Here is a 22,246-nt window from a genome sequence, read left to right on the forward strand (position 1 = left end):
GTCCGGATAACATTGAACCGCTCCGGTCTTCAGGAACCTGCATGTGTGGTGTGTGCTGTTGCTCTGTTGGCATATTGCGCCACCGTATCTCACTTGCCTACAGCACATTAGAGTGGATTTTAATATCAAATAAAGCCCCCCCCAGATCAGACTGTAATATGTTTATTTATCTTATTGGATTTTCTCTTCATTGTGCAGAGATTCCAAATGAGCATTCAATGCAGTTTTAAAACTGTGCGACATTTCTTCCTGCTTCACTATCTCTCCTCCTCTTACCTCTCCATCCAATACCATCTTCACTCAACCCTATATTCCCAATCCCCCATCCTACACACTCTCTCGGTCTCTCCCCTCTGCAACGCTTTGTCTTTTTAACAAGCATATTGTCTCCCACGGTAGTTTGAGGGGTCCTGTTCCGGTGGTTGCTAATGGTAACAGGAGGGATTTTGCTGACAGAGTTTAGGTTGTTAGAGTGGCCCTCGCTGGCTTGCTTGGCCCTCTGTGAAATCCTCAGCTCACCTCCTGGAGGAAAGAGAAAAAGTAGCCACAGACGATGTTTACATCAACCCAGGATCTGATCCCATGATTGTTTACTGGGTTAAATTAGGATTCCTAACAAGGCAGAGGCCTGGACTTAAGGGGGTCCAGGACTCAATGAAGGAGGACGTATGCTATGTGGTCCCCCAGGGTCAGTACCTGAAAAATACAATCGAAATTAAGGGAATTGTTTGTACGGATTAAACAAACACGATGTGATGTGTTAATTAGTGAGTGAAAGTGGTGCTGTTAGGCAGATTGTGTAACCTCAAGACAGAATTAGGCTCGCTGTTTCCAGTCTTTGTACTAAGCTCAGCTAACTGGCTGCAGCTTGATATCTACCTATAAGAACACATGACGTGTTCTCTTTTAAGTCTCAGCAAGAAATCAAACAATCGTACTTTCCTTAAAGTCCAACTAATCATTCAGTTAGCCAGATTCCTCAACAGTGGGCCGTGATTGATAATTAAGTGTGATAGAATTATAACTGCTTTGAAAAGTAGGTTGTCAAAATTCAACATACGAAGTAAACAAATTCAAGTCGAGATATAATCCGACCCGCTGTCAGGAAGCGGAGGTCCTAAATCATGTCATCACACGCAAATGTAAAGTTAATTGGATTTGAATGTGACAGGAGTCATTAAACCCTCAAACCAGCCCCTGGTCAGCCTTATTAATGAAGCTCCAGATGATCAAATACTGCACCGACAGGTTTTACTTTCACCGTCCTGTTTGCCAGCGAGTGTGAAATGAACATCGTCTGCATGGTGACTTTTGATTGATACACTGACCGTGTTTACATGCATTCGAATAACTGGCTGAGTCGGACTGAAATCAAATGATCCGTTTCATGTAAACACCTTTGTTCGACTATGTGCGGTCCGACTACGATCCGATTAACACCCCTGGATAACTCGATCCGATCCGGTTGATAATTCGACTATCGCGGCATGTAACGGTGAATTGGATTAGGAACTGGACTTTGCGTCTTTGCGCATGCTTAAGATCCCGCCCTCCCCCCTCCCTCCCATGTCGTGACCCGGAAGTCGAAAGAGACGATAAGTTGTCACTGCCGGGAGCCTGGCCGGCAGAAAACAAACAAACGACGCCAATAGCGCCATTTGCATTCGCTGTACTCCTATTAACATCATGCAAGAATAGTCGGGGGATGTAGCTTCGCCTCGCTCTCTGTTCGCCATCTTTCTCGAAATGTTGATGTTGTTGTTGTTGGTTGTTGTTGGTAGTGGTGAAGAGGTCAAGCGGAAATGGCTGTATCACCACGAGTTGTAATGAAAACAGCGGCACCTGTCGTATCGGATATGACATGCTTTCAAAGGCCAATGATTCGAATTTCTCACTGCCATGTATATTGGGATAACGGCAGATCCCCCAAAAGATAGCATAGTCCGACTAAAGCAAGATTCGAATTATACCATCATGTAAACGCACTGACCGATGACCCTCATCCGTCACTCATCCCACAAGTATCGTGAGACACACACGTGTTGTTTTAATCCCGATGACCTCGTTACCACGTCCTTTCCTCCCGCCAGGCACAATGACAGCATATGAACACCAGCTCCTATTTCACATCACCAAAGGGCCCATCACAGGACAGCCTCAACCTCTTTACAAATCATGTTGGCGATAAAACCCGATAGGCTGACTGAAGAGGACGCTGGCGGGAGTGACAAAGACCGATGATGAATTCATTCCCCTTTCACTCGCCGCGGAGCCCGACAGCGATCCGACTGATGAAGCCAGCGTCGGATTACATGTGAAGCGTGCAGGCTGCATTATTTATCCAAACATCTTTTCAACGGCATTTTCCAGTCTCTCTCATTGCATGCTGCCAGCTCTGAGTCCGGTGAATAAACCGGGATGGAACACACAGCTCGTCTTCACAATGCATTACAAGGCAAACCGACTGCCCACTGGTACAAAGCCATGCTTGTGCTCCATCAGAAAGATGCCGTTTGAAGTGGCCCGTCTCTTGACGCGCCTCCTGCGGCTGCCAGTGCTGCAACATTCCCTATGTGGTCTATCGCGGCAAAAACACTTAAATCGAAGCGCATTACTCCTAATTGTTCAAAGCCAACACATATCGGTGTTCCCTAGCCTGCTGTGGGCTCTGATTGAGTCTCCAGTTTTTCTTTTAACTTCTGCCTGAAACCCGGAAAAAGTAATAACCTTTAAGTTCTTGTGGAGAATAGTTTTTCCGTTGCATCATGCGTGTTGGTTGTTGCCCTCTGGTTGGTTGAGTGTACACTCTATTCCCAGGATATACTGTACATGCACTAACTGACCTGTAGCAGACACAGTTGTTGTTCTTTTAAAATATGTATTAATCCAGCCCTTAAGGCCTTCTTTATATTTATCTATGAATTTATTACAACCTTGGTTGAATGAGAAATTTAAATTCCTGCAATTTGAGTCAAACTGTTTATATGGGTCAGCGAAGCAAACAGCAAGAATATGATCTCATTTGGAATTGTGCGTGTGTGCGTTGTGCGTTGTGTGTGAGTGTATGGATGTATGGATTACAGGTTGAGAACAAACACAAAGGCTGATCATTTAAAATCAATCCAGCACAACGACCATGCGGCGGCTTTCCTTAATTTATATTTTGAAGTCTGTGTGTCAAGCGGTAGCAGTTTGAGTTGTCTGGAGTAGGAATATGTAACAAGGCAGCCAACACAGTCACACAGCCCAGGGCAACGCACTGGGGAACAGTTGTGTTCCAGAAATACAATCAGAGGTTTAGCTAGTGATCTGAACATAATAATGCAACATAATAAACATGAGCGTGTCCGTCTCTCTCTCTCATTAACCTCTCACGTCCTCTTCAGTCTTCATCTTTGTTGTCTCTGAGGTTTGACCTGGTTCTCCCTCGCTCTCTTTTTCCTCTTCACTTCTGTCTTCTCGAGCGCTTACGGTCTTGCAGCGTGGGGTTGGTTCAGATTAAGCACTGTATGTTTTGTGTGTTATTACTTGAGTGTGCACACATACACACATGTAGCTCCTTTAAGCCATTTAAACCCCATGTTAACAGTAGCCTTGACTCAAGCAATAGACAGCAGTGATTATATATAGTCACTACTAGGAAGCACACACACACACAGATTAAGAGCACATCAGTCTTGGACATCACATGTTCTGTTGTTGTGCTATTAGATGATAGTTTGTGATCTTTAAAAGGGCAGTTGGATGGAAAAGAGCTAATCTGACAGGTCCTGTGAGCTTTGAGGTGAGTCGGCTGGGGAGTGTGAACTGGCCACACTTGAAAAGTGTCATAATTGCCTTGGAAATGGGGAAAATAAAAGGTCATGGATTGTTTTGGGGTATTTGAATAGATGGGGGTCGGCCCAATCAATCGCTTCAGGCTTGAGATGTGTACACACGGGCCATTTGGTTTCTACGTCTTTCCTTTTGTGGGATTCTATTGAGCCAGATATTTCTTCTTTTCCAGCAGCAGGTCTGCTGTTATCTACTACGGAGTGCTTTTAGAAAAGAGAAGTGCTCCTCATTCACCAGGGGGAAAAAAGACAAAGAGGGAGCCTTGACAGCAGTTTGAGTCTATAATGTGTTTCAGGCTAAATGAATGTAATGCATCTTTTTCTCACTTTCCTCCCTCTTTGTCTCCCGTTGTCTCCTCGTAGGCCTTTGATGCATTCATCTACATCTTCTTCGCATTGGAGATGGTGATAAAGATGGTGGCTCTTGGGATCTTCGGGCGCCGCTGTTATCTGGGAGACACCTGGAACAGGCTGGACTTCTTCATCGTCATGTCTGGGTAAGCAACCTTGATCCATCATGATGCTCACATGAACCCTATACTTCTGTTCAAATGTGTCGGTCATGTCGTGTTGGAGACATTCATTTGGCAAAAGTTCTCCAGCAGTCATGACTGAACTTCTTGAAGTTCCCTCGTATTTAAAATCTGCGTTGAATTGAAGTGATAAGCGAGTAAATAACTTGCGTTTGATGGCTGCAGCTGCCCTCACACCATTTCAGTGTTTGCTTAGAAATGTGTGAAGGTGAGAAAGTTGATACTTACAGATTTGGGCCACAACAATCTGTCTCTGTACATTTAGCGGGAGGTATGGACTGTAAAATATGGAAGTAAAGGGACATTATTATAGAGCGACAAAGAAAGACAAAGTCACAGCAAACCTAACTCAACCTAATTGGGACAATTTGCTTTACTTTTTTACGTTCTTATGATAAATGTTGCCCACTGAAGAAATAATATGATATATGATCGAGAAAGCTGATCTCAGTTGTGCCAACATTTATTTGATAAACAAAACCCAATAAACACACAGAATGTCTCTAAGGGAAATATTCTCACACTTAATAAACAGAAAAATGGAACCGTCCTCTTTCTGAGTTGAGGCTGACATTTATTCAGTTTCTGTTGGCACCTGAGAGCGAACGGACCAAAGGCACCGCCAGTTGGTGTTTGCTCTCGACAGCTCAGTTTCTGAAGATTCCCTGCTGGCCATTTGCTCCCTGCTGCAGCTCGAGCCTCGAGCAACCTTTCAACTGCTGAATATCTGAGTCAGACAAAACAATACAACATGTACACTGTTAAAATCCCTGTCCGTGAAATCCTCTGCGTACGCAGATTTTTGCTGATGGAAAGCGTAGCTAGTTTCCAACCAAAGCAATGAGAGCAAGTTTTTTTGTTTGTGAGGCAATGAGCCCCGAAGCTGAAGTCGCTCTCTGTAGGGCTTCCTGTCACTTCATGGATGCAGAAAGAACATCATGTTTTGAAGTTGTGCCCCAGAGACACAGATGATCTCGGCATGAACTGCTGAAGCCGTTTTTTTATACACACTGTCTTCCTCCCTTGTATGGAATGGAGATGAGGTTGAACAGCTGGGAATTCTTCCCTTCAATGATAGCATTGTCAGATTAGAAACTGCTTTTATTTTGAAACAATGAATTGTGATATTTTATAGGCACTGAGACACAATGTCGTCCTGTCAGGAATAATATCAGAAAACACGCCACGTGTCGATCTCGAGGGCAATTGCAACCAACTTATATGTGGCCTAATTGGAAGGCTTGTTGACCCCAGGACTCGTCTCCCCGCTATGATGGTAGCAGCCTGTCACTTTTACTCCAGTCCAGTCTCGGCTACTGCTTCTCACTATGAGCAGTAGACCGTTTACCTAAAGAGTCGTTGTACATGTAATGATGCGACTTTAGGCGGGGCATGTCCTCTGAGGATGACACCATAAGGCAGAAACCATATGGCAGAAACCTCTGGTACACTGCCCCACACACTAGAGTATAGCAGAAGACTGGGCGTGATGCCAGTCAGTGTGATGGATTGTGGAGTCACTAGGGTAAAGATGAAAACATGGTATACATTTTGGAATCCTTCCTCAGTAATCACAACCAGAATATTTCTGCTTTATACTTGAATTACATTACATGTCATTTAGCAGACGCTTTTATCCAAAGCGACTTACAATACTTTGAATCCGGGCAATAGATAGTACACATGTTCTTTTGGACTAGCACGTGTTTTCACTTTGGAAGTAAGAATGGTATAAGGCAGACAGGGAGAAGGAAAGGAAATACGGAAACTGAGGATTCAAAAGTGAGGTTTCAAGAGACACCTACTGCTCTAAGATCCATAACACCTGCCCAAAGAACATCCAATTCCATATATTGTGCAAGTTATTGCATACGTTTTGCTTGCTCACAGTGTCCCTTACACAGGCTACACACATACACACCCGCGAGAGGAATGCATGTGCACAAAGTGAAATAAGAGGTTCAGACGTGGCCGAGCGAGACAGAGAGATGGATTGAGAGAGAGGTAACGCACACAAATAAAGGTAGAGCAACAGATTGACCAGGGTGGGGGACATTTATCTTAATTTCAGCCAAATCACTTCATCCCCAAGTGTGTGTGTGTGTGTGTGTGTGTGTGTGTGTGTGTCTGTGTGTGTCTGGAATTACACACAGAGAATACAGTCTGTGAATGTATGCCTTTTGAGTTTGTTTAATCTGTGTGTATGTGTGTGTGTGTGCGCGCGTGCCTAAATTTGTATTTGTGTGAACGCCTCCTCGTCTTCGTCTTCCTCTTGGGATTAGATTAGCGTCTCTGGTAATTGGAGAGGTCACTGCCAAACTTGCCGGGCCAAATCACAGCCGACAGTCGGCTATGAGCTCCATGTCTGTGACCCACGGGCACCACCTCACTCTCCAACCCTTCTGCTCCCTCCCTCTTCTTCTTTCCTTTTTCACATGCTTGGATGAACATCTTCCCTTGTCATCTCCCTTGCAGACGAGGCGTTCACCGAGAAAGCCTCTGAAGGGGGTTTTGCACTTTTGCTCCGTAACCCTGACACACACAGTCTGTTGTATTTTATATACTGTATATTTCATTTTAGCATAATCCACTGCACTGAGACTTATTTTGTTCCAGCCTGTCTGGTATCTGCAGTATCAGAAATATGGCAGCATGTCTTCTGGAGGTCCAGAGATGATCCAAATTCATTCTTACAGAATTCTCAGATAGGTTGAAAAGAGTTTACCAGGTCAAAAAAATTATAACATTCTTTATTGTTGCTGAATCGTGCCATATAAATAAATATTAAATATTGTTCAAGAATATTAAGGAGGTTTGCGGTGGTGTGCGTCACACACCTGGTGCATCTTTTCTGATTCATGCAAAGAAACAACGACCTGAAGACCGGCCCCTCTAGGCTTCAGTAGCTCTGCTGTAAAACATCTTTAAACAGGAATATACATCACTGCACTTCAGCTGTAGCTCACAATGTTCACTACTTTCCTCGGACGTCCTCACCGTTATGAATACTAAATTCTAGTTGTCAAAAGCAAAAAGGTGTTTTATGTATAAGATGCAAAAGAAATACTCTCTTGACACGGAACTTGAACTTCGATGTGAACTGATGACGGCGTGTTGTCAATTTGACAATTAAGTCACTTAATGTTACATTCTTTTTTGTTAAATATGCCTCTGAACTCTTCTCACATGGTCCAACCTAGGTTTAACCTGAAGCTCTGCAGTTTTAAACACACACACACACACACACACACGCACACACACGCACACTTCACATGAAAGCATGAATGAGATGAAGGCATCACAGGCCAAAAAAAAAGGAATGTGAAAAAAAGAGAACAATCACAAAAAGGACGCTTGCGGCAGCCCACTAATTACCCTCCCAAACATATCGGCTTGATTGATGTGTACAGGACAGGAAGAGACACTTCTGTGGAACGCACACACAGGCACACACAGGCACACACAGGCACATCTGTGATCGTCGGCTCTCTCTTTCACTTCATCCGCTAGATGCAATTGGGTCACCAACAAAACAAAACGTGTGCTCGTCCATGCAATTGTTTATGCCTTTGTGGTTGCCTTGTATTTAATAGCATTATTTATCACTCTGTAATCTAATCAAGCAACATTTTTAAAATCCAGTTTGATGCCCTTGAGCTCACTAAAGCGAGGGAGTGTACGCTTTAATTGTTGTAACACTCCCTTTTGTCATTGTAGCCTTCTGCGTAATCCCTCAGCAGGCCACATCAAATGATTAGTTACCAGTTACTTACATTTTTAATGCAGATTGTGTGAAAAAAAAGCAAAAGAACGGCGATGCTTTTCTCTACGCTTTGGCATCTTCATCAAGCTGCTGTGTGGCATTTCTGTGCTTTCGACCACACCGGGTAAAGAAAGGTGGTCTGCGATATGCTTTCATATCCTCGTAGAGATGGATTCTCTCCAGTGTGGTGCTCCTTAGGCATGTTTATATTTAGGAACAACTTGCACAGCGCCGCAGAGATGGTTTACCGAGCTCGCAGAGACCTGCAAAAGAACACCGTGCGCCTCCTGAAAAATGTGACATTGATTGGACATCCGAGGCGGGAGACTGGTACCGTACATCCGTTACAACAACAGCAACAACAACAACCATCAGCATCCAACCCTTCTCGATTGTTTTCCAGCCATGGAGATGTGTCGGGCCAAACTTATATATTATTGAAACAAGCCTATCAAATAAATCAAAGACTGCCTGAAAAAGATTAGAAAAGCGCAGGTCCAAATGATTTAATCAAAAGCAAATTCAAAGCTCCACATACACTTATATATGATTTATCAGGGTGTAGTTTTACAGTCAGAACTAAATATCTAGACTGAGTAGGCATTTTGAGTGTGGTCCAGTTCTGCAAGTTTACTTGACATTTCATTTGTGTATATGTGTGTATATATACATATATATATATATATATATATATATATATATAGTTACTGTGCAGGGCCTCAAACCCCTTGTTACACAAAGTAATCCTCCTCAAGTGTGAACTGGTGTGTTACTCTGTCGGTGACTCTGCGCTGTGGTGAAGGAAAAGTCTCAACGACCTCACAAAGTGTGACATTCTAATAAACGACATGGTTCATGAGTGTCGATGTGAGAGACGGTGACCTTGGCTTGTTTTGGTGCCTTGGGCGTTCCTCGCTTGTGTTGCCGCCGCCGCCGGTATCAACTCAGTCGGAGCCCCGTGAACATCGATTCTGCACACGGACACACTTTAAAACGATGACGCAATGTACATCATCTGCTCACGTGCATGCACTCAGGCGCTTTCACTCATTTACAACAGACATTACGTATAGCCGGACTATCTCTGTGTTGACGATCACCGTGGTGCAATATAAGTGTGCTGCTTTTAAACGCACGCTCTCTGCTTCCACACACGGCGAGCCGTGGCCACTCTCCTGTGAAAGTGGTTTGGGTTTGGGGGCACAGCTTAGCCGGGCTCTGAGCCACAACATCCTGCAGGCTACACTTAGAATAGAACGAATCTCCTTTGTCCTTCTCTCTCTTCCTCACCTCCATTGTCTGCTATTCTCCCCTTTTTGATGCTTTGTCACTTCACTCCCTCCTCACTTTCTCTTGAGTGTTGCAACGCTCTTGACAGTGCATTCTCCCAGCTCACACCGCTCTGGGAGGGAACAGGTGAGGTGATATCAAAGAATGACCGTTGATGTGTCTTCAGCAGAGGTCTCCAGTCCAGCTGGTGAAGTGGTCCTTTTCTTTTGTGTCATATTGTGAACTCGTAGCTCACTCAGTCTGCAGGAAGGTAAAACCAAGTGTTTCTCTGCCTTTCCTTTTCCCCGTGCCGGTTTCTCCAGGATGGTAGAGTATTCGCTGGACCTGCAGAACATCAACCTGTCGGCCATTCGGACGGTTCGGGTCCTTCGGCCCCTCAAAGCCATCAACAGGGTGCCAAGTAAGAACATTTTATTTGTTTTTTTGTCCGTGTGTGTCTGTTTGTTCAAAGGCGTTGTGTAAGTGTGCATTCATGTGTTGTTCTCTGCTTGGAGTTTCTCTCTGTGTGTCTGTCAGTTCACATCAAGTGAAAATATATGAAAATTCATGTATATGTTCAGTGTTACATCTCTGGCTTTTTGTGTGCCACCTGTTCCCCAAGGGGACTATTAAACATTCATATCATGTTTAATCACACAGCCCGCTCAGGCCCTGAGTCACAGCTCTCTCAGATTCATAAAACCATCCATTAATGCTGCTCCACTGATCTGTCCGTGACCATAACCGTGGTCCTCTCATCTAAAACTCAGTTATTGGCCAAACTTTTTGGAATCATATTGATTTCTTTGCCCTGCTGCCCTAACAGGCAGCTCGTAATCGTTGTAAGCACCCCACTATTAGCCCGCCCAAGCTCCAGTGGGTTCTGACTGGTCTGGTCACCTAGCAGCAGTTTTCAGATGAGTCGTCAGAAAAGTTGTTTTCAATCCATTTTCTGGTGATTAAAAAAAAAGAAATTTCACAGAATCGTACTCATCCCAATGCAGTTTCAAAGCATGTCAATGGCTTCTCGTCACCTTATTTTTGAGAAACACTGATGTGAATGACTAATATTTAACACTTTGGGTTCCTACAGATAAGGACATATTTTCTTAACAAAAAAAAATACATCTGGTAACTTTTCCTCAATTTCTTGAAGTCACTGAGAGAGACGGTCTCCCCTCTTGCCTAGTTCAGTTTGGGCCTTGGGGACAGATGCTGTTGGGTAGAGAAGACGGTCTCAGCACTGTGATAAAAGGTTTTACATGTGAGGGAGACAGATGACCAAGAGGATGAGGATGGTATGTGTGAGTCTGCTTGTGAGACGCTCTCTGGCTTCACAGGACGGACTGCTAGTGGAATGTTGGAACACTTTCGTGCACCAGGTTCTTTCTGTAATTTCGACAACCCAAGTTGAAGCTTTTCTATGTTATGAATCATAAGGTCTGAAAATCAGGCCAAGTAATAGTTTTGCATCCATTAGTCAATTTTCAGATTTTATGCTATTTTTTTAAGCCTAGTGGAAAGAAAACATCCCAGTAAACACATTTCAGTGTTTATTTTATGACTTTTCCTTTTTTCCTCTGGGTATTTTCTGATTTATTGAGTGATGCAAAGAGACAAATGTATCTCTGTAAAAAAAACTCTGACTCTATCTAACATGCCAACAAAATGTAAAAATATACTTGGCTTCATTTATTGTATATTTTTTTCTTTTTTAAGAAATTGTTTTAATCAATTTAAAAAATAAAGTAAGCCCCGAAATTGAAACAAAAACCTTTCAAGTTTAAAAATTTTTAAAAGTCAACTGGGGGTTTTTTAAATGTTTTGGGTTTAAAAATTTTTTCCCCCTTTCCAAAATGTGTTCTTTTTAAAACCCGATAAAAAAATTGATTTTTTCCCAACCCGAAAAATGGGGGCCTGGGTTGCTCCCGTGAAGTTCCAATCATAAATTCCTTTAGGCTCGGGGGGGGTAAAGACCTTTTAAAGAGGGCCCTTTTTTTCCTTTAACCAAAAATTAATTTTTTTTTGAAAATTGGGCGCCTTTCCCCCAAGGAAAACCCCCTCAGCCCGATTTTAAGAAAGGCCAACAGAGTTTTTTATCGAACTCGAATTTAAAAAGTTTTTTTTAAAACCGGGTGTTATTAGTTGGGGTTTTTCCCGGGTTTGGGAAAAGGGCCTTTTTGGGGTTATTTTGTTCCTTGGTTTTGTCAAAATTGTTGCTTTGGCCCCCAGATTTTTTTACAGGGGAATTTAGCATTTGACCTTTTCCCCCAAACCTCTTTGTAACCCCAACCCCAAATTTTAAATACTAAATGTATCGTTTGTCGTTTAATGTGTTATGTGGCGAGCTTTTCTTCCCTTTGTAAATTTTTTGCCAGTTCAAATGGGGGGTTTTTAGGCCCCGAATTAATTTTTTGGGGAAAGGCCCAAAGGCCCCAAAGAAACGGGGTGTTTTGGGGGAAGAAAAAAGGGAAGGGGGTTTTCCCGGTTCCCCCAAGAAATAAACAGCGGCCAGTTAGGCAATGGGTTTTCCTTTGGGAAAGCAAAGGGGGATGTCTTTAAAAAAAAAGAAGGCCCCCCAAGCCGGCAAACTATTATCATCATAAGTGAAATAACCCCGGTTTTTGTGAAGGGCAAGAGAATTTGGGGGAAGGGACCAAAATTGTGGTTTTTTATAACTTCTTTTTTTTAAATTTGGGCGGTTTTTTCTCTTTCCCTCCTTTTTTCTTTCCTGTTAAACCCTTAAAACCCGGACCCTTTTTTTGGGACTCCCAAGTGCCAATTTTTTGGGTTTCTCTTTTCCTCCACCTTTTCTTCCCCTTTCCCCAATTTAAAGGGGCCTTTTAATTTGGCGGGCCCTTTAAATTACAAGGCCCTGGGAACAAACCCCATTTAAGGGGGTTCCCTCCAAAACCCCCCACCAGAGGAACCAACACAACCACTCAACCTCCCTTCCCCTCCCAAAATTTAAAATTAAAAAGTTGCGAACACATTAGAAGAGAAACAAAATTTTGCCCCGAGGAGGAAAATGGTGAAAAACTACCTCAAGGGAAAAAATTCTTTCCTTTTTGGACCCCTTTGGAGAAAAAGAAATTGTTGGTTTCTTATTTTCCCCCAATAATTTTTTAAACCTTTTATCAGGGTCGCCAATTTTTTTTTGACGATCGCCTGGGGGCCCCAATTAAACACAGCCCCTTTTTGCTTGGCCAAATTTTTATCTTTCCCTTTAAAATCAAAAAATCCAAAACTTTCCCTGTTAGCGGCCCAATATTTTTAAACGATAAAAAGAGAGCAAAACCCGGAAAATTCAAGATGCAAAAAAAAAAATGCCGCAATTCTTAGAAAACAGGAAAAAAAATTTTTTAAACCCCCCACCCAAAAAAACTGGGGATGTTGGGTTTGTTTAAAAACCCTGGAAAAACACCCCTGTTAAAAAATCCAAAACTTTTTGGGGTTTTTTTAAATAAACAAAAGGGGGCATTTTTCACTGGAAATTTTTTTCAAAACGCATTTGTTGTGAGAAAATTTTCATTGTTTTGGTGGTTAGCAAACCCATTGCAGTGCTCATAAACTCTTGCCCTCGATCCAGATGCTCCTGTGTTTTCATAAAACTGAAAATACACACTTGCACATTTTTGCCTGTGTTCGAACATTTAAATTTTCCTTAACTGCTTGAGTATGTTATTCTTAGGATTGTGTACTATTGACTAGAGCCGCTCAAAATGGGACTACTTTGTCCTAGAGTTAAAAAGTAAAAGGGAGCCAAGCCTTTGTTTTAAACTTCAGGAAAGGGGTTCCAATTTCAGTGGGGCGCACGTACTCTTTGTAGACAAGACCTTTCTTTTAAAGCTTAATATTAGGGTAATAGTTCACCTGGCCAGCCCTTAAGTGCATAGGCATACTCGGGGGTTAATGCACTGGTACCTATCTCCCTTTTTTCCCTTTAAGTGTTTCATTTTAATCATTATAACCCTTTTGGAGCCTTTTCTTCGTCTATGGGCATCGGACCCTTTAGGCATAAACTATTGCCATGAGTCTTCGTAATTTGATGGCCCCGTTGTTGCTGTCCTCTCACCCATTGGAAAGGCTCCATTGAATTGTATATGACTTTCATACACTCTGTTTTATGAAGTTTTTTTTAAATCTGTCCTTTACACATTATCTTTGATTCCCCAAGAGGGACCTTGTTGCTCTCCCAAAGGTTTCTTCTTTTTCCCTGAAGGGTTAATTTTGGGGGTTTTCCCGGGATGTAGGTTTTGGGGCAGGGGTTATTTTACAAATTTTGACTCCAGACCAAAATTTTTAAATTTTTGAAACTATCAAATAAATGTGAAAAGTTAAATAGAATTTTGAAATAATCCTCAAATATAAACTAAATTCTATGATTTAATGTAAGCGCAACTAGGTTATGGCTTATGATTGGGTTTTTTTCTGTGTTATGGTAACTTCAATCACAGACTGATTTAAGTTCACCAAAAAATCTCACACTAACGGGTCCAAAACATGAGTTTTATGCTGTGAAATGACCTGAATCATGAGTTCAAGCTGGAAATTTATTTATGTTTTTCGTGTCGTTTAAATGAACCATCAAATAAACCAAAGTTAGTGGAGCTGCGAGCTCTATTGACATTGTTTCTTCATCAATGGGTTAAGCGGGTAAACTATTTCCCGTTAATTGATGACTTGAAATCCGGGATGCGCATCTTGAGCTCGGACCAATAAATGTCCAATAAAAGTGACTGTGCAGTCTGGCCGTCGTTTCTTCAACGCTCATTGTGAAATGTGCGGGTCAATAAGGCCGGTAGGAGGGACACTTGAGTAAAAGTGTTGGGAGTGGTGTGAGGTTTCGGTTGCTGTGTACAGCCGATAGTGCATGTTTTTTTGAGGTGTTGTCTTTTGGCAAGTGACTGTTGTGTCGACTAAAGGGGGATTGAGTCAGGTGTTGTGGCAAGGAAAAAAGAAAAAACATATGGTTTATTCAACATCTATATTTTTTTCGTTGGCATCCCAACAACTTGTTTTCCTAAATATTTCATTACAATGGAAATTTTACTCAGGCAGTGACGGGTTTCTTTTCATCATTTTCTCTTTTTCTCTTTCCCTTCCAATAACCCAATAAGCTTTCCCATTTGTTCAGAACATAATTCCACATTCTCAATAAATTTATCCCAGCACACGCCTCCCATAAAGTTGATGAGGCATTCCCAGAGAAATTCAGAAGGGACTAATCTCTTCTTCCTCAATTTAGTTGTTTTCTATTTTATGATAAAAGGACTCGGGTGCCTATTTAAGCCATGCACTCATAGCATATTTGGTCAGTTATGCTTATTTTCTAAATCATCAATTAATTGGCTGGAGATGTTGGGTTTAGAAAAATGAAGATCATAACCGGAAAATCCCCAAGTTACTGTGTTAAAGAATGTTTTTTCCCGACATGGTGTTTATTTAGGAAATTAATTCCATGATTACACATCTGTGAATAAAATAGGAAACTTTTTGCCTGAGTTATTTATTTTCCTTCGATTAAGGGTTTTGGAGGCGCAGGGTTTTGGTTTGGCATCCGATGACCATTGGAATTTGTGATTTTTAAAAAAATAATTGAAAAATTTTCCTTGTCGAAAATTTTGGTTTCAAATGATTGCTTACTAATTTAATAAAAGATTATGTTAGAGTAAAACTTGCATTACCATGTTTATGTTAATGAAATGTAATCTAGTGTTGGGCTGAGGAAATCAGCGACTGTTTGAATGACTTTCACTACCAATCACAAAACTAGTTTGAAAACCTACCTCCGGTATTTGCCTTAAATTCCCTCGCTGTTAATCGGATTTCACCTGCCCTCTTCTGATTGGTTTTAGTGCGTGTCCCTTCATTCAACATTGTTTTCTGTTGAATAAAAAAAATGACAAGGGCAATTTGATTGTTTCACACGAAAAATTCAAGCCAATTTATTCTCAATTTTGAACATATCTTAAACTTGATCTTTAAAGTGATGTTCGTTCCATTCAACTCTACCAAAAATCACCAATCCCTTTTTCCATCTTAGTGTTTTATGGAGTTTTCCTATAACGAGGGGGTTCTTGGGCCAGGGGGCCACTGGTGTCAGAGTCTTATAATACATCCGGACAATTGTAATCCTCTTCAATTGGGTTTATCCTCCTTCGTTTGCCACTGAATGTTTTACCGTGTGATGCAGGTTTTTCAACATTACTTTGGTGTCACCAGGGGATTGCAAACCTTCATTATTTAATCACATATCTTCCTAAGCATTTTCCCTCACATTCAATTTCAGCTGAAATCCTTTCCAATGAGAAAGTTGTAGTAGTTCAGTGTTTCTTGACGCCTCAGTGCATAAGTGGGCTTAAATAGTGGGGGCTTGGTGTGGTTCAAGGTGCAGGGGCACTTGCCATTTCAATTCCCCTTTTCTAACTTCCTCCTGTATCGCCTGTTAAGTCACTTGGGTTTACGATCTTTATTTCAGCTTGTTTCCCTTTCTTGGATTGGAAGACAAAACCTCCTTTGGTAACATCCATCCTATTCCCCAAGGAAAATGAAAAAAAAGCCTAGGGAGCAGATGAAGGTTGATACGAAGCTACTTAATTTATTAGAATGACTTCCTTGCAACCCCTTTCTCTTAGTCCCGGAAAAAAAAAGCGGGTGGGATAAAGGAAAGCCAGCGCACATTTCATAATGCTTGGCATTACTCTTTTCCCATTTTTTAATGGCCCGTGATTTTGTTTGTTCCTGGCCAGAAAAATGAAAACACCACGATGAATTGACCTGAAACGGTCTCTCCCCAAAACTTTAAGCGTTTGATCTCCCCTTGTTCGTTCCGCCAGCAAGGATGAATTTCCATAGCCAGGTGCCCTAAGCACTAAATTATCCAAATTTTCCCCTAGGGCTTACAAAGCTCAATAAAAGCATAAAACTCTTTCAGGCTACCCAACCCACCACCTCCATATAACCGGGCTGTTATGGCGTGCGTTTTAACCTAATTCATTTTTCACTTTCGCAATTCTCATTCTTCCAGTCGGATTGTAAGGGCCCTGCTTTCCCAAAATTTTAACGCTTTCATTTCGGGAGTTTGTGTCCTGAATAAACTTTTAAGGGTGTTTACTCGTTCTGATGCCGGCTTTTCAACTCAAGTTTGAGAACCTTGAAATTGGTTTTAATTCCCTATTGGGTTTCTGTGATCAGGTCCAAGGTTTAAAACCAACGGGTCCAATCTTTGCGTACCCTTCTTATTGCTGAATGGGAGAGTTTCCGGGGAATTTTAGAATAGTTGGGATTAAACTGAGGGGAAAATTTTGAGGGAACAAGGTATTACAAGCATAACCTTTGTATGTTGTTTTAAATTATTCCCTTTAACAATTTTTCTTAATTCAAAAAAATTTAAAAAACAAAATGTTGAATTAAATTGGGGGGAATTGGTATTAGGGGCATTTAAAAAAATTTTTCATGGTTTCAAGGTCGTCGAATGGGGCCCTTAATGAGCATTTGAATTGGTCTCACAGCCAAAAGTTGGTTTTAATTTAATTGTCCAATTGGAGGCGGAATGTACACGGCAGAACGATCAAAAGGGCATTGGCCAGTTGGTTCGATCCCTCTCATTAGTGCAAATTAAAAACATAGGCACTCCCAGTCTCCCCATTAACGCCACGCCTTTCTTTCCCTTTTCTTATTAAATGTTTCCGGGGTTTTCCAGCCCGTTCTTGGGGTTAATTGATGTTGTTTTGTTTTTGTTTATAAATGTACTCAAGTTACCCTGTTAAAAAACTGTCAACAATTAAACCAATACATTTCACAAAAAGGAGTCAATAAAGTACTATCGTACACAATTCCATTGTTTCATTACTGAATCGTTCTTTAAAGTTAGTGGATTTAAACAATAGGTTGTGCTTTGACCCGGAAATCCTATTCTGCCTTAAAGGAAATGCCGGATGGGTATAAGTTGGATGCCTATTTAATTGGTTGCCCTCACGGAATTGCCCTTTTTTTATCTGTTGGATTTCCCAAAACCCAAGGTTGCTGAACACTCTGTTTAAAAGAAGTGTTCATTCCCCAGGGAAAGACGGGAGCCTACAGGTTTGAAAGGGGGTTATGAACCTTTCACTTTGGTCCCCATTTTTCAAAATTTTGTGTTTAAACCTTTGGGCTTTGTTCACCCACATATTCATGTTTATTGGGTGAAAAGGGTAACAGGCTCATCTTGACCTTTCGGAAACCTGGCATGGGAAAATTTTTCTATTAAGTCCTTGCATGCCTTCTGAACCGCTTTGCTGCCTGCGGGCCTTTATCCAGTCTCCCAAATCAAAATGAAAAATTAATCGTTTAAACAATCGCTTATTGGAGTATGGGCGATAAAAATTTAAACCCCAAAAGCTCACCTACACATTTGCAAAATGTAAAGGGAAAATTGATAGTTCCGTTTGGGCCAAATTTTCTTGCTACAGGTTGACCTTTTGGTGTTAAAGGGAATTTTTCCGGAAAAAAAAGCAAGCCTACTACTAGGGGCAATTTGTTATTTTTATGAAAACAGCACCTTTGCCTAAAAATTTTGAATTTTCCAATTGGTGAATTGGAACTTTATTTTCATTTATCAAAACAAAAAAAGTCCAAGAATATGTCCATTAATGCGATTTAAAGGAAACGTTTAGTTAATAAATCATTAGGCTGGAACGAAACACCACCTGTAAATAATCGACCAAGTTTCTTAAATATCTGGTTTTTGACCAGCCTTTAACCTTTCCTGGGAAATGAGTAGAACACGTCACATACCTGCAAAACCCGGAAATTTGGTCAATTTACATGAAGCTACAAGTTCACAAAATCAAACAAGTATGAGAAAAATTTTTGGTAATGAGCCCTTTAAGCTCTTGGGGTCTGGGTGACCGGTTTTTCCCATCCTTGTTTTTATTGGCCCCGTCTGAGGGGTGGCTGATAACACTGTTTGGGCTGTTGATGAATGAACCTGAGTCTTTAACCATAACAGTAACTTTAACGCTTATTACAATACATTTATTTGCATAGTTTTTAGGAAACAGGAAAAAGCATGGGTTCGGAATACCCGTTTTTGCTTTAAGGCATTACAGATGTTAAAAGCCCACGTTTATCAAAAGCTCAAACTGCTTGGCTTAATCCTGAGCTGTGAACTGGCCGTTTAGGTCATTTAAGGGCGGGAATGGGAAATAAAATTGGATTGGACCTGCCAACCCTAAACGCCAAATGTTACAACACATAATTGGAAATTTTCCTGGTTCTTTAGTCCACAGTTTTCCTTTACGCTAACCTTTCCATTTGAAAGTAAAATCCAAAAGGAACAAAAGGGGAGGAATAGCCGTTTGCAGTTTTTTTGGAATGTTAAGCCCCCTTTATTTGTGTCGTGTTTCTGTTGGTTTCTGTACATCTTCTGATCAGATTCAAAATTGCCTTGGTTTTAATTTATTGGCCGGGTGGCCTCCTATTTGTCTTGTAACACCTTGCCTTAGCTCCTAATTATATTTGAAATGAGTAAGGGATGCGGTTGAGAAATAGCAAAAAATTCCATGGACATTGGTGGCTTTCTAATTTGGAAAATTGTTGTGGTGTTTTCTGGTTTGTTGGAAACACTTCTTTTTAACCTTTCAGGTTGCAGAAACGGGGTTTCTTGTTGGCCCAAAAATTTTTTTTAATTTTCTTAGCTTAAATTAGTTAGCTCTGGTAAGGAAATATGACAAGCACGCCCAATCCACCAATCATTCTTATTTCTTGGGCAGAAGTTCCATAAAATCATTTTTATGTTGAGAACTGCATTTCAAATAATTAGAAAAATCATAAACCCCAGTCTTATTTATTCTGAATTATAAACAAACCAAAGCTCTCTTTTGTTCCGCTTTTTTCTAAAAAATATCACCTGTTTAGCAGCAAATGTCCCTTTTTTTGTTTTACTGAATGTTGAAAGGTTTAGTTTAACAGTAAACCTTTAAAATCTTACTTTTCAAGCAAAACAATAAATATTTAAGTATTAATTTTTGCCTGATCTTCTCCGATTCAGAAACAGCTTAACACTGGCGGTTTTTTCAAATAGCCAACTTAAAACCTTTGAAAAGGGGAAATTTGCACCTTAGCGAATTTAAGTGTAATCCCCAAAAGGAACAATTGGCCGCAAATTTAAGGATTTTAAAGGACTTTTGCCCGAGAGGATTTGAACCTGTTTTTCCCAATAATTGTCAAATAAAGTTTCTCATGGCAATGGTTTTCCGATTTATAGAAATCCCTTAAAACACAAAACACCAATTCCCGTTTAGGCCGGCTAAAAAATGTGAGGAAGGAGTTGACCCCATCCCTTCAATTCAGCAACCAAAAACAGTCAAGCCGCACAAGGCAAAGACCTTTTCCCCGGTTCTTAATTGCATCTGTGGCATTCGGGTTTTCCACCTAAAAGGGCGTTTTTCCTCAATGTTTAGCTTGGTGTTCTGTTTTATTGGAATTGACACTGAATTAATGGCACATTTTAAAACCTTCCCAGAAACTGACAATGGAATTGGACCAGGGCTCGACTTTTATCCAAGCCTTCGGTAACCCATGCCCCATTTAAAGCTTTCAATGAAAATTTATTAACAGCAAAATTTTAAATAGGATGGTGAAAAGGGGTCCAAATTTTACCCAAGTCCCCCTTTGACGAACTATAAATGAGTTCATGTTCAATTAATGATGGTTTTAGTTGTGGTGGCATTAAAGGTAAATACATTCAAATTTGATGTTTCAAAATTGCCTCAAACCCGGCCGAAAGTGACTTAGAATGGAAGGGAAGACTGGTAGAATTGCCGTACAAACAACCTATCCTACATCTACGATTGGGTTGTTTGTGGTGTGTGGGGGCCTTTAATTGATAAGCTGTCAAGAAACCAAGATCCGAAAAATCGTCGGGAATGGAAAATTTCTTAGTTAATTCTTCTATGATATTTTTCTTTAAAAATTTTAATACTCTGGATTGAAGGTGTCCATTGGCCACATTTAGGTTTGTAACAAACTTACCAGGATTCAAATGGGGCCCCAACCTCGTCACACTTAATCTTTTTCCTCCCTTTTTTTCTGGTGACTCCTTCCCCGTCATTCCCTTAGGGACTCGGATCCCCCACCGGGGGCATTGTCGCTGGCAACCATCTTTTTGATTTTTCCTTTGGTTTTTCTTAGCTCATCAGCTCGAGAACCTGTTTCCGCCTTCTGAACTGCTTCAAAAATCAAACATTGCTACTGAAATACCTTCCATTCATCCCGATGCCGATACTGGAGTTTTCCCGAAGAAATTAATTTTTGTTGGCCAAAAGGGATGTCCTTTGTTCCTTTTGGGTTTTTGGGTTTCCGTTCTGTGAAAAGAACACATGCAGTTTTGATTTGGCCGCCACCTGTCCCCTATTGAACCCTTTTTATCACCTCTCCTCTTTTAGGTGATCACGCCCTTAAGATTCATACCTCCTCGTCCAACGTAGTCTATTCGTGAAAACAAGTGCTTTTAATTTTAAAATAATTTTTCAACTTTGATTTGTTATTTCCTGTTACACTGCGAACTTAAAGAATTTTCGTAATCCTTTTCCACCCGGTCCCAGGAGGTTTAATATTCGGTTTTAACATTTTATGGCAAAAAAGGCTTCTCAGTGTAAACCCTCACAGGAAGGAATGACAAGGACTTTTACATGAGTTGCTAAATTTTCACTTGGTAGGAGTTTCACCAAAAATCTTTAAAACTGCCAATTAGAATGTATTGGCGTTTACCTGCCTAGGGCCCTGGGCAAGGGTAAAACTGCTCCATGTTTAAGTTTCAGGTGCGGATGCCAAAAGATTATTATCTTTAATGGGCCCTTTTCCGTGACCGATCCGGGTTTTAAAATTTTAAACTTTCTGGTACTTCTTTGCGTAATCGACCCCAGTTAATACAATATTTACATGCTTAGGTATTGAATAAGCATTCATGTTTAAATTTCAATTTCTTTTATTAAGCTTGGGATTCTCTACCATGATTTCCCTATATTCCAATGTAAAAATGATTTTAATGCTTTTTCACTTTTAATTTGGCAATTGAACCAAAGTTTTCAGGTGGAAATTTAATTCACGGCCTTAAATATTTTTAAAAGGGAGGGACCACGTAACCTTCCCAAACAATTTCAAAAACAATGCCATAATTGTAGTTTGATCGTTGTTCCAAGCTTTTACAAGGTAACAAAAAAAGATGAAAATTAGCCAGGGCCAAATGTTAAAAAGATTCACTCCAATTTTAATAAGGTTAAACAGGCAAGAAATAATAGGAAACAGATTTTGTGGCCATTTAATTAATCAGAAAATTCATTTTAAGTTTTGTGTTTTTTAATAAATTTTTTTTTCTGTGGATTTTGTTTTTAAGAATTCCCAAAAACAGTTTTCTTTAAACCTGTTTTTTAAAATTCAAGATGTAAATTGTTGTGCATATTTTTACTTGGTTCTTTGGTGAAGCACTGTGGCCCCTTTTCCTTTTGGCCTTTTTGGATTTAGATTCCAATAAGCATTTGAATTCGCCTCCGTTAAAAAGTCCCCAAATGCTAACTGATTCTTGAAGCCCTTAACACCATTCTATCTCTCCTCCTAACTTTTCCTAAATTTACACATGTAGTATGGAATTTTTGTCCTTAACCCCTGCGAGGAGGTGAAAAGTTGCCTGTTAAACCTCAGCCTTTGCCTTCCCCCGGGAACCGCTGAGGATCGTTTTGAACACCTTAAAATCCCAAATTAATTTGCAATACCCTTCTTATTTCCCCCCCAAAAAATACAAATTTTAAAAAAAAAAACCCCCGGTTTTTAAATTAACCCCAATTTTTTTAAAATTTTTTTTAAAA

General features: G+C 40.7%; 1 protein-coding gene across 1 annotated transcript in view; it reads left to right on the forward strand.

Annotated features, from left to right (window-relative positions):
• LOC130188527 (voltage-dependent T-type calcium channel subunit alpha-1I-like) overlaps window positions 1–22,246 on the forward strand; it is a 95,018-nt gene that overhangs the window by 30,986 nt on the left and 41,786 nt on the right. Inside the window, exons 3-5 of the mRNA XM_056406923.1 lie at window positions 4,197–4,330; window positions 9,722–9,819; window positions 20,828–20,865. Coding sequence (XP_056262898.1) covers window positions 4,197–4,330; window positions 9,722–9,819; window positions 20,828–20,865 — 270 coding nt within the window. The remainder of the gene's footprint in view (window positions 1–4,196; window positions 4,331–9,721; window positions 9,820–20,827; window positions 20,866–22,246) is intronic.

The sequence above is a fragment of the Pseudoliparis swirei genome, chromosome 23, assembly GCF_029220125.1.
Source record: "Pseudoliparis swirei isolate HS2019 ecotype Mariana Trench chromosome 23, NWPU_hadal_v1, whole genome shotgun sequence".
Lineage (NCBI taxonomy): Eukaryota > Metazoa > Chordata > Actinopteri > Perciformes > Liparidae > Pseudoliparis > Pseudoliparis swirei.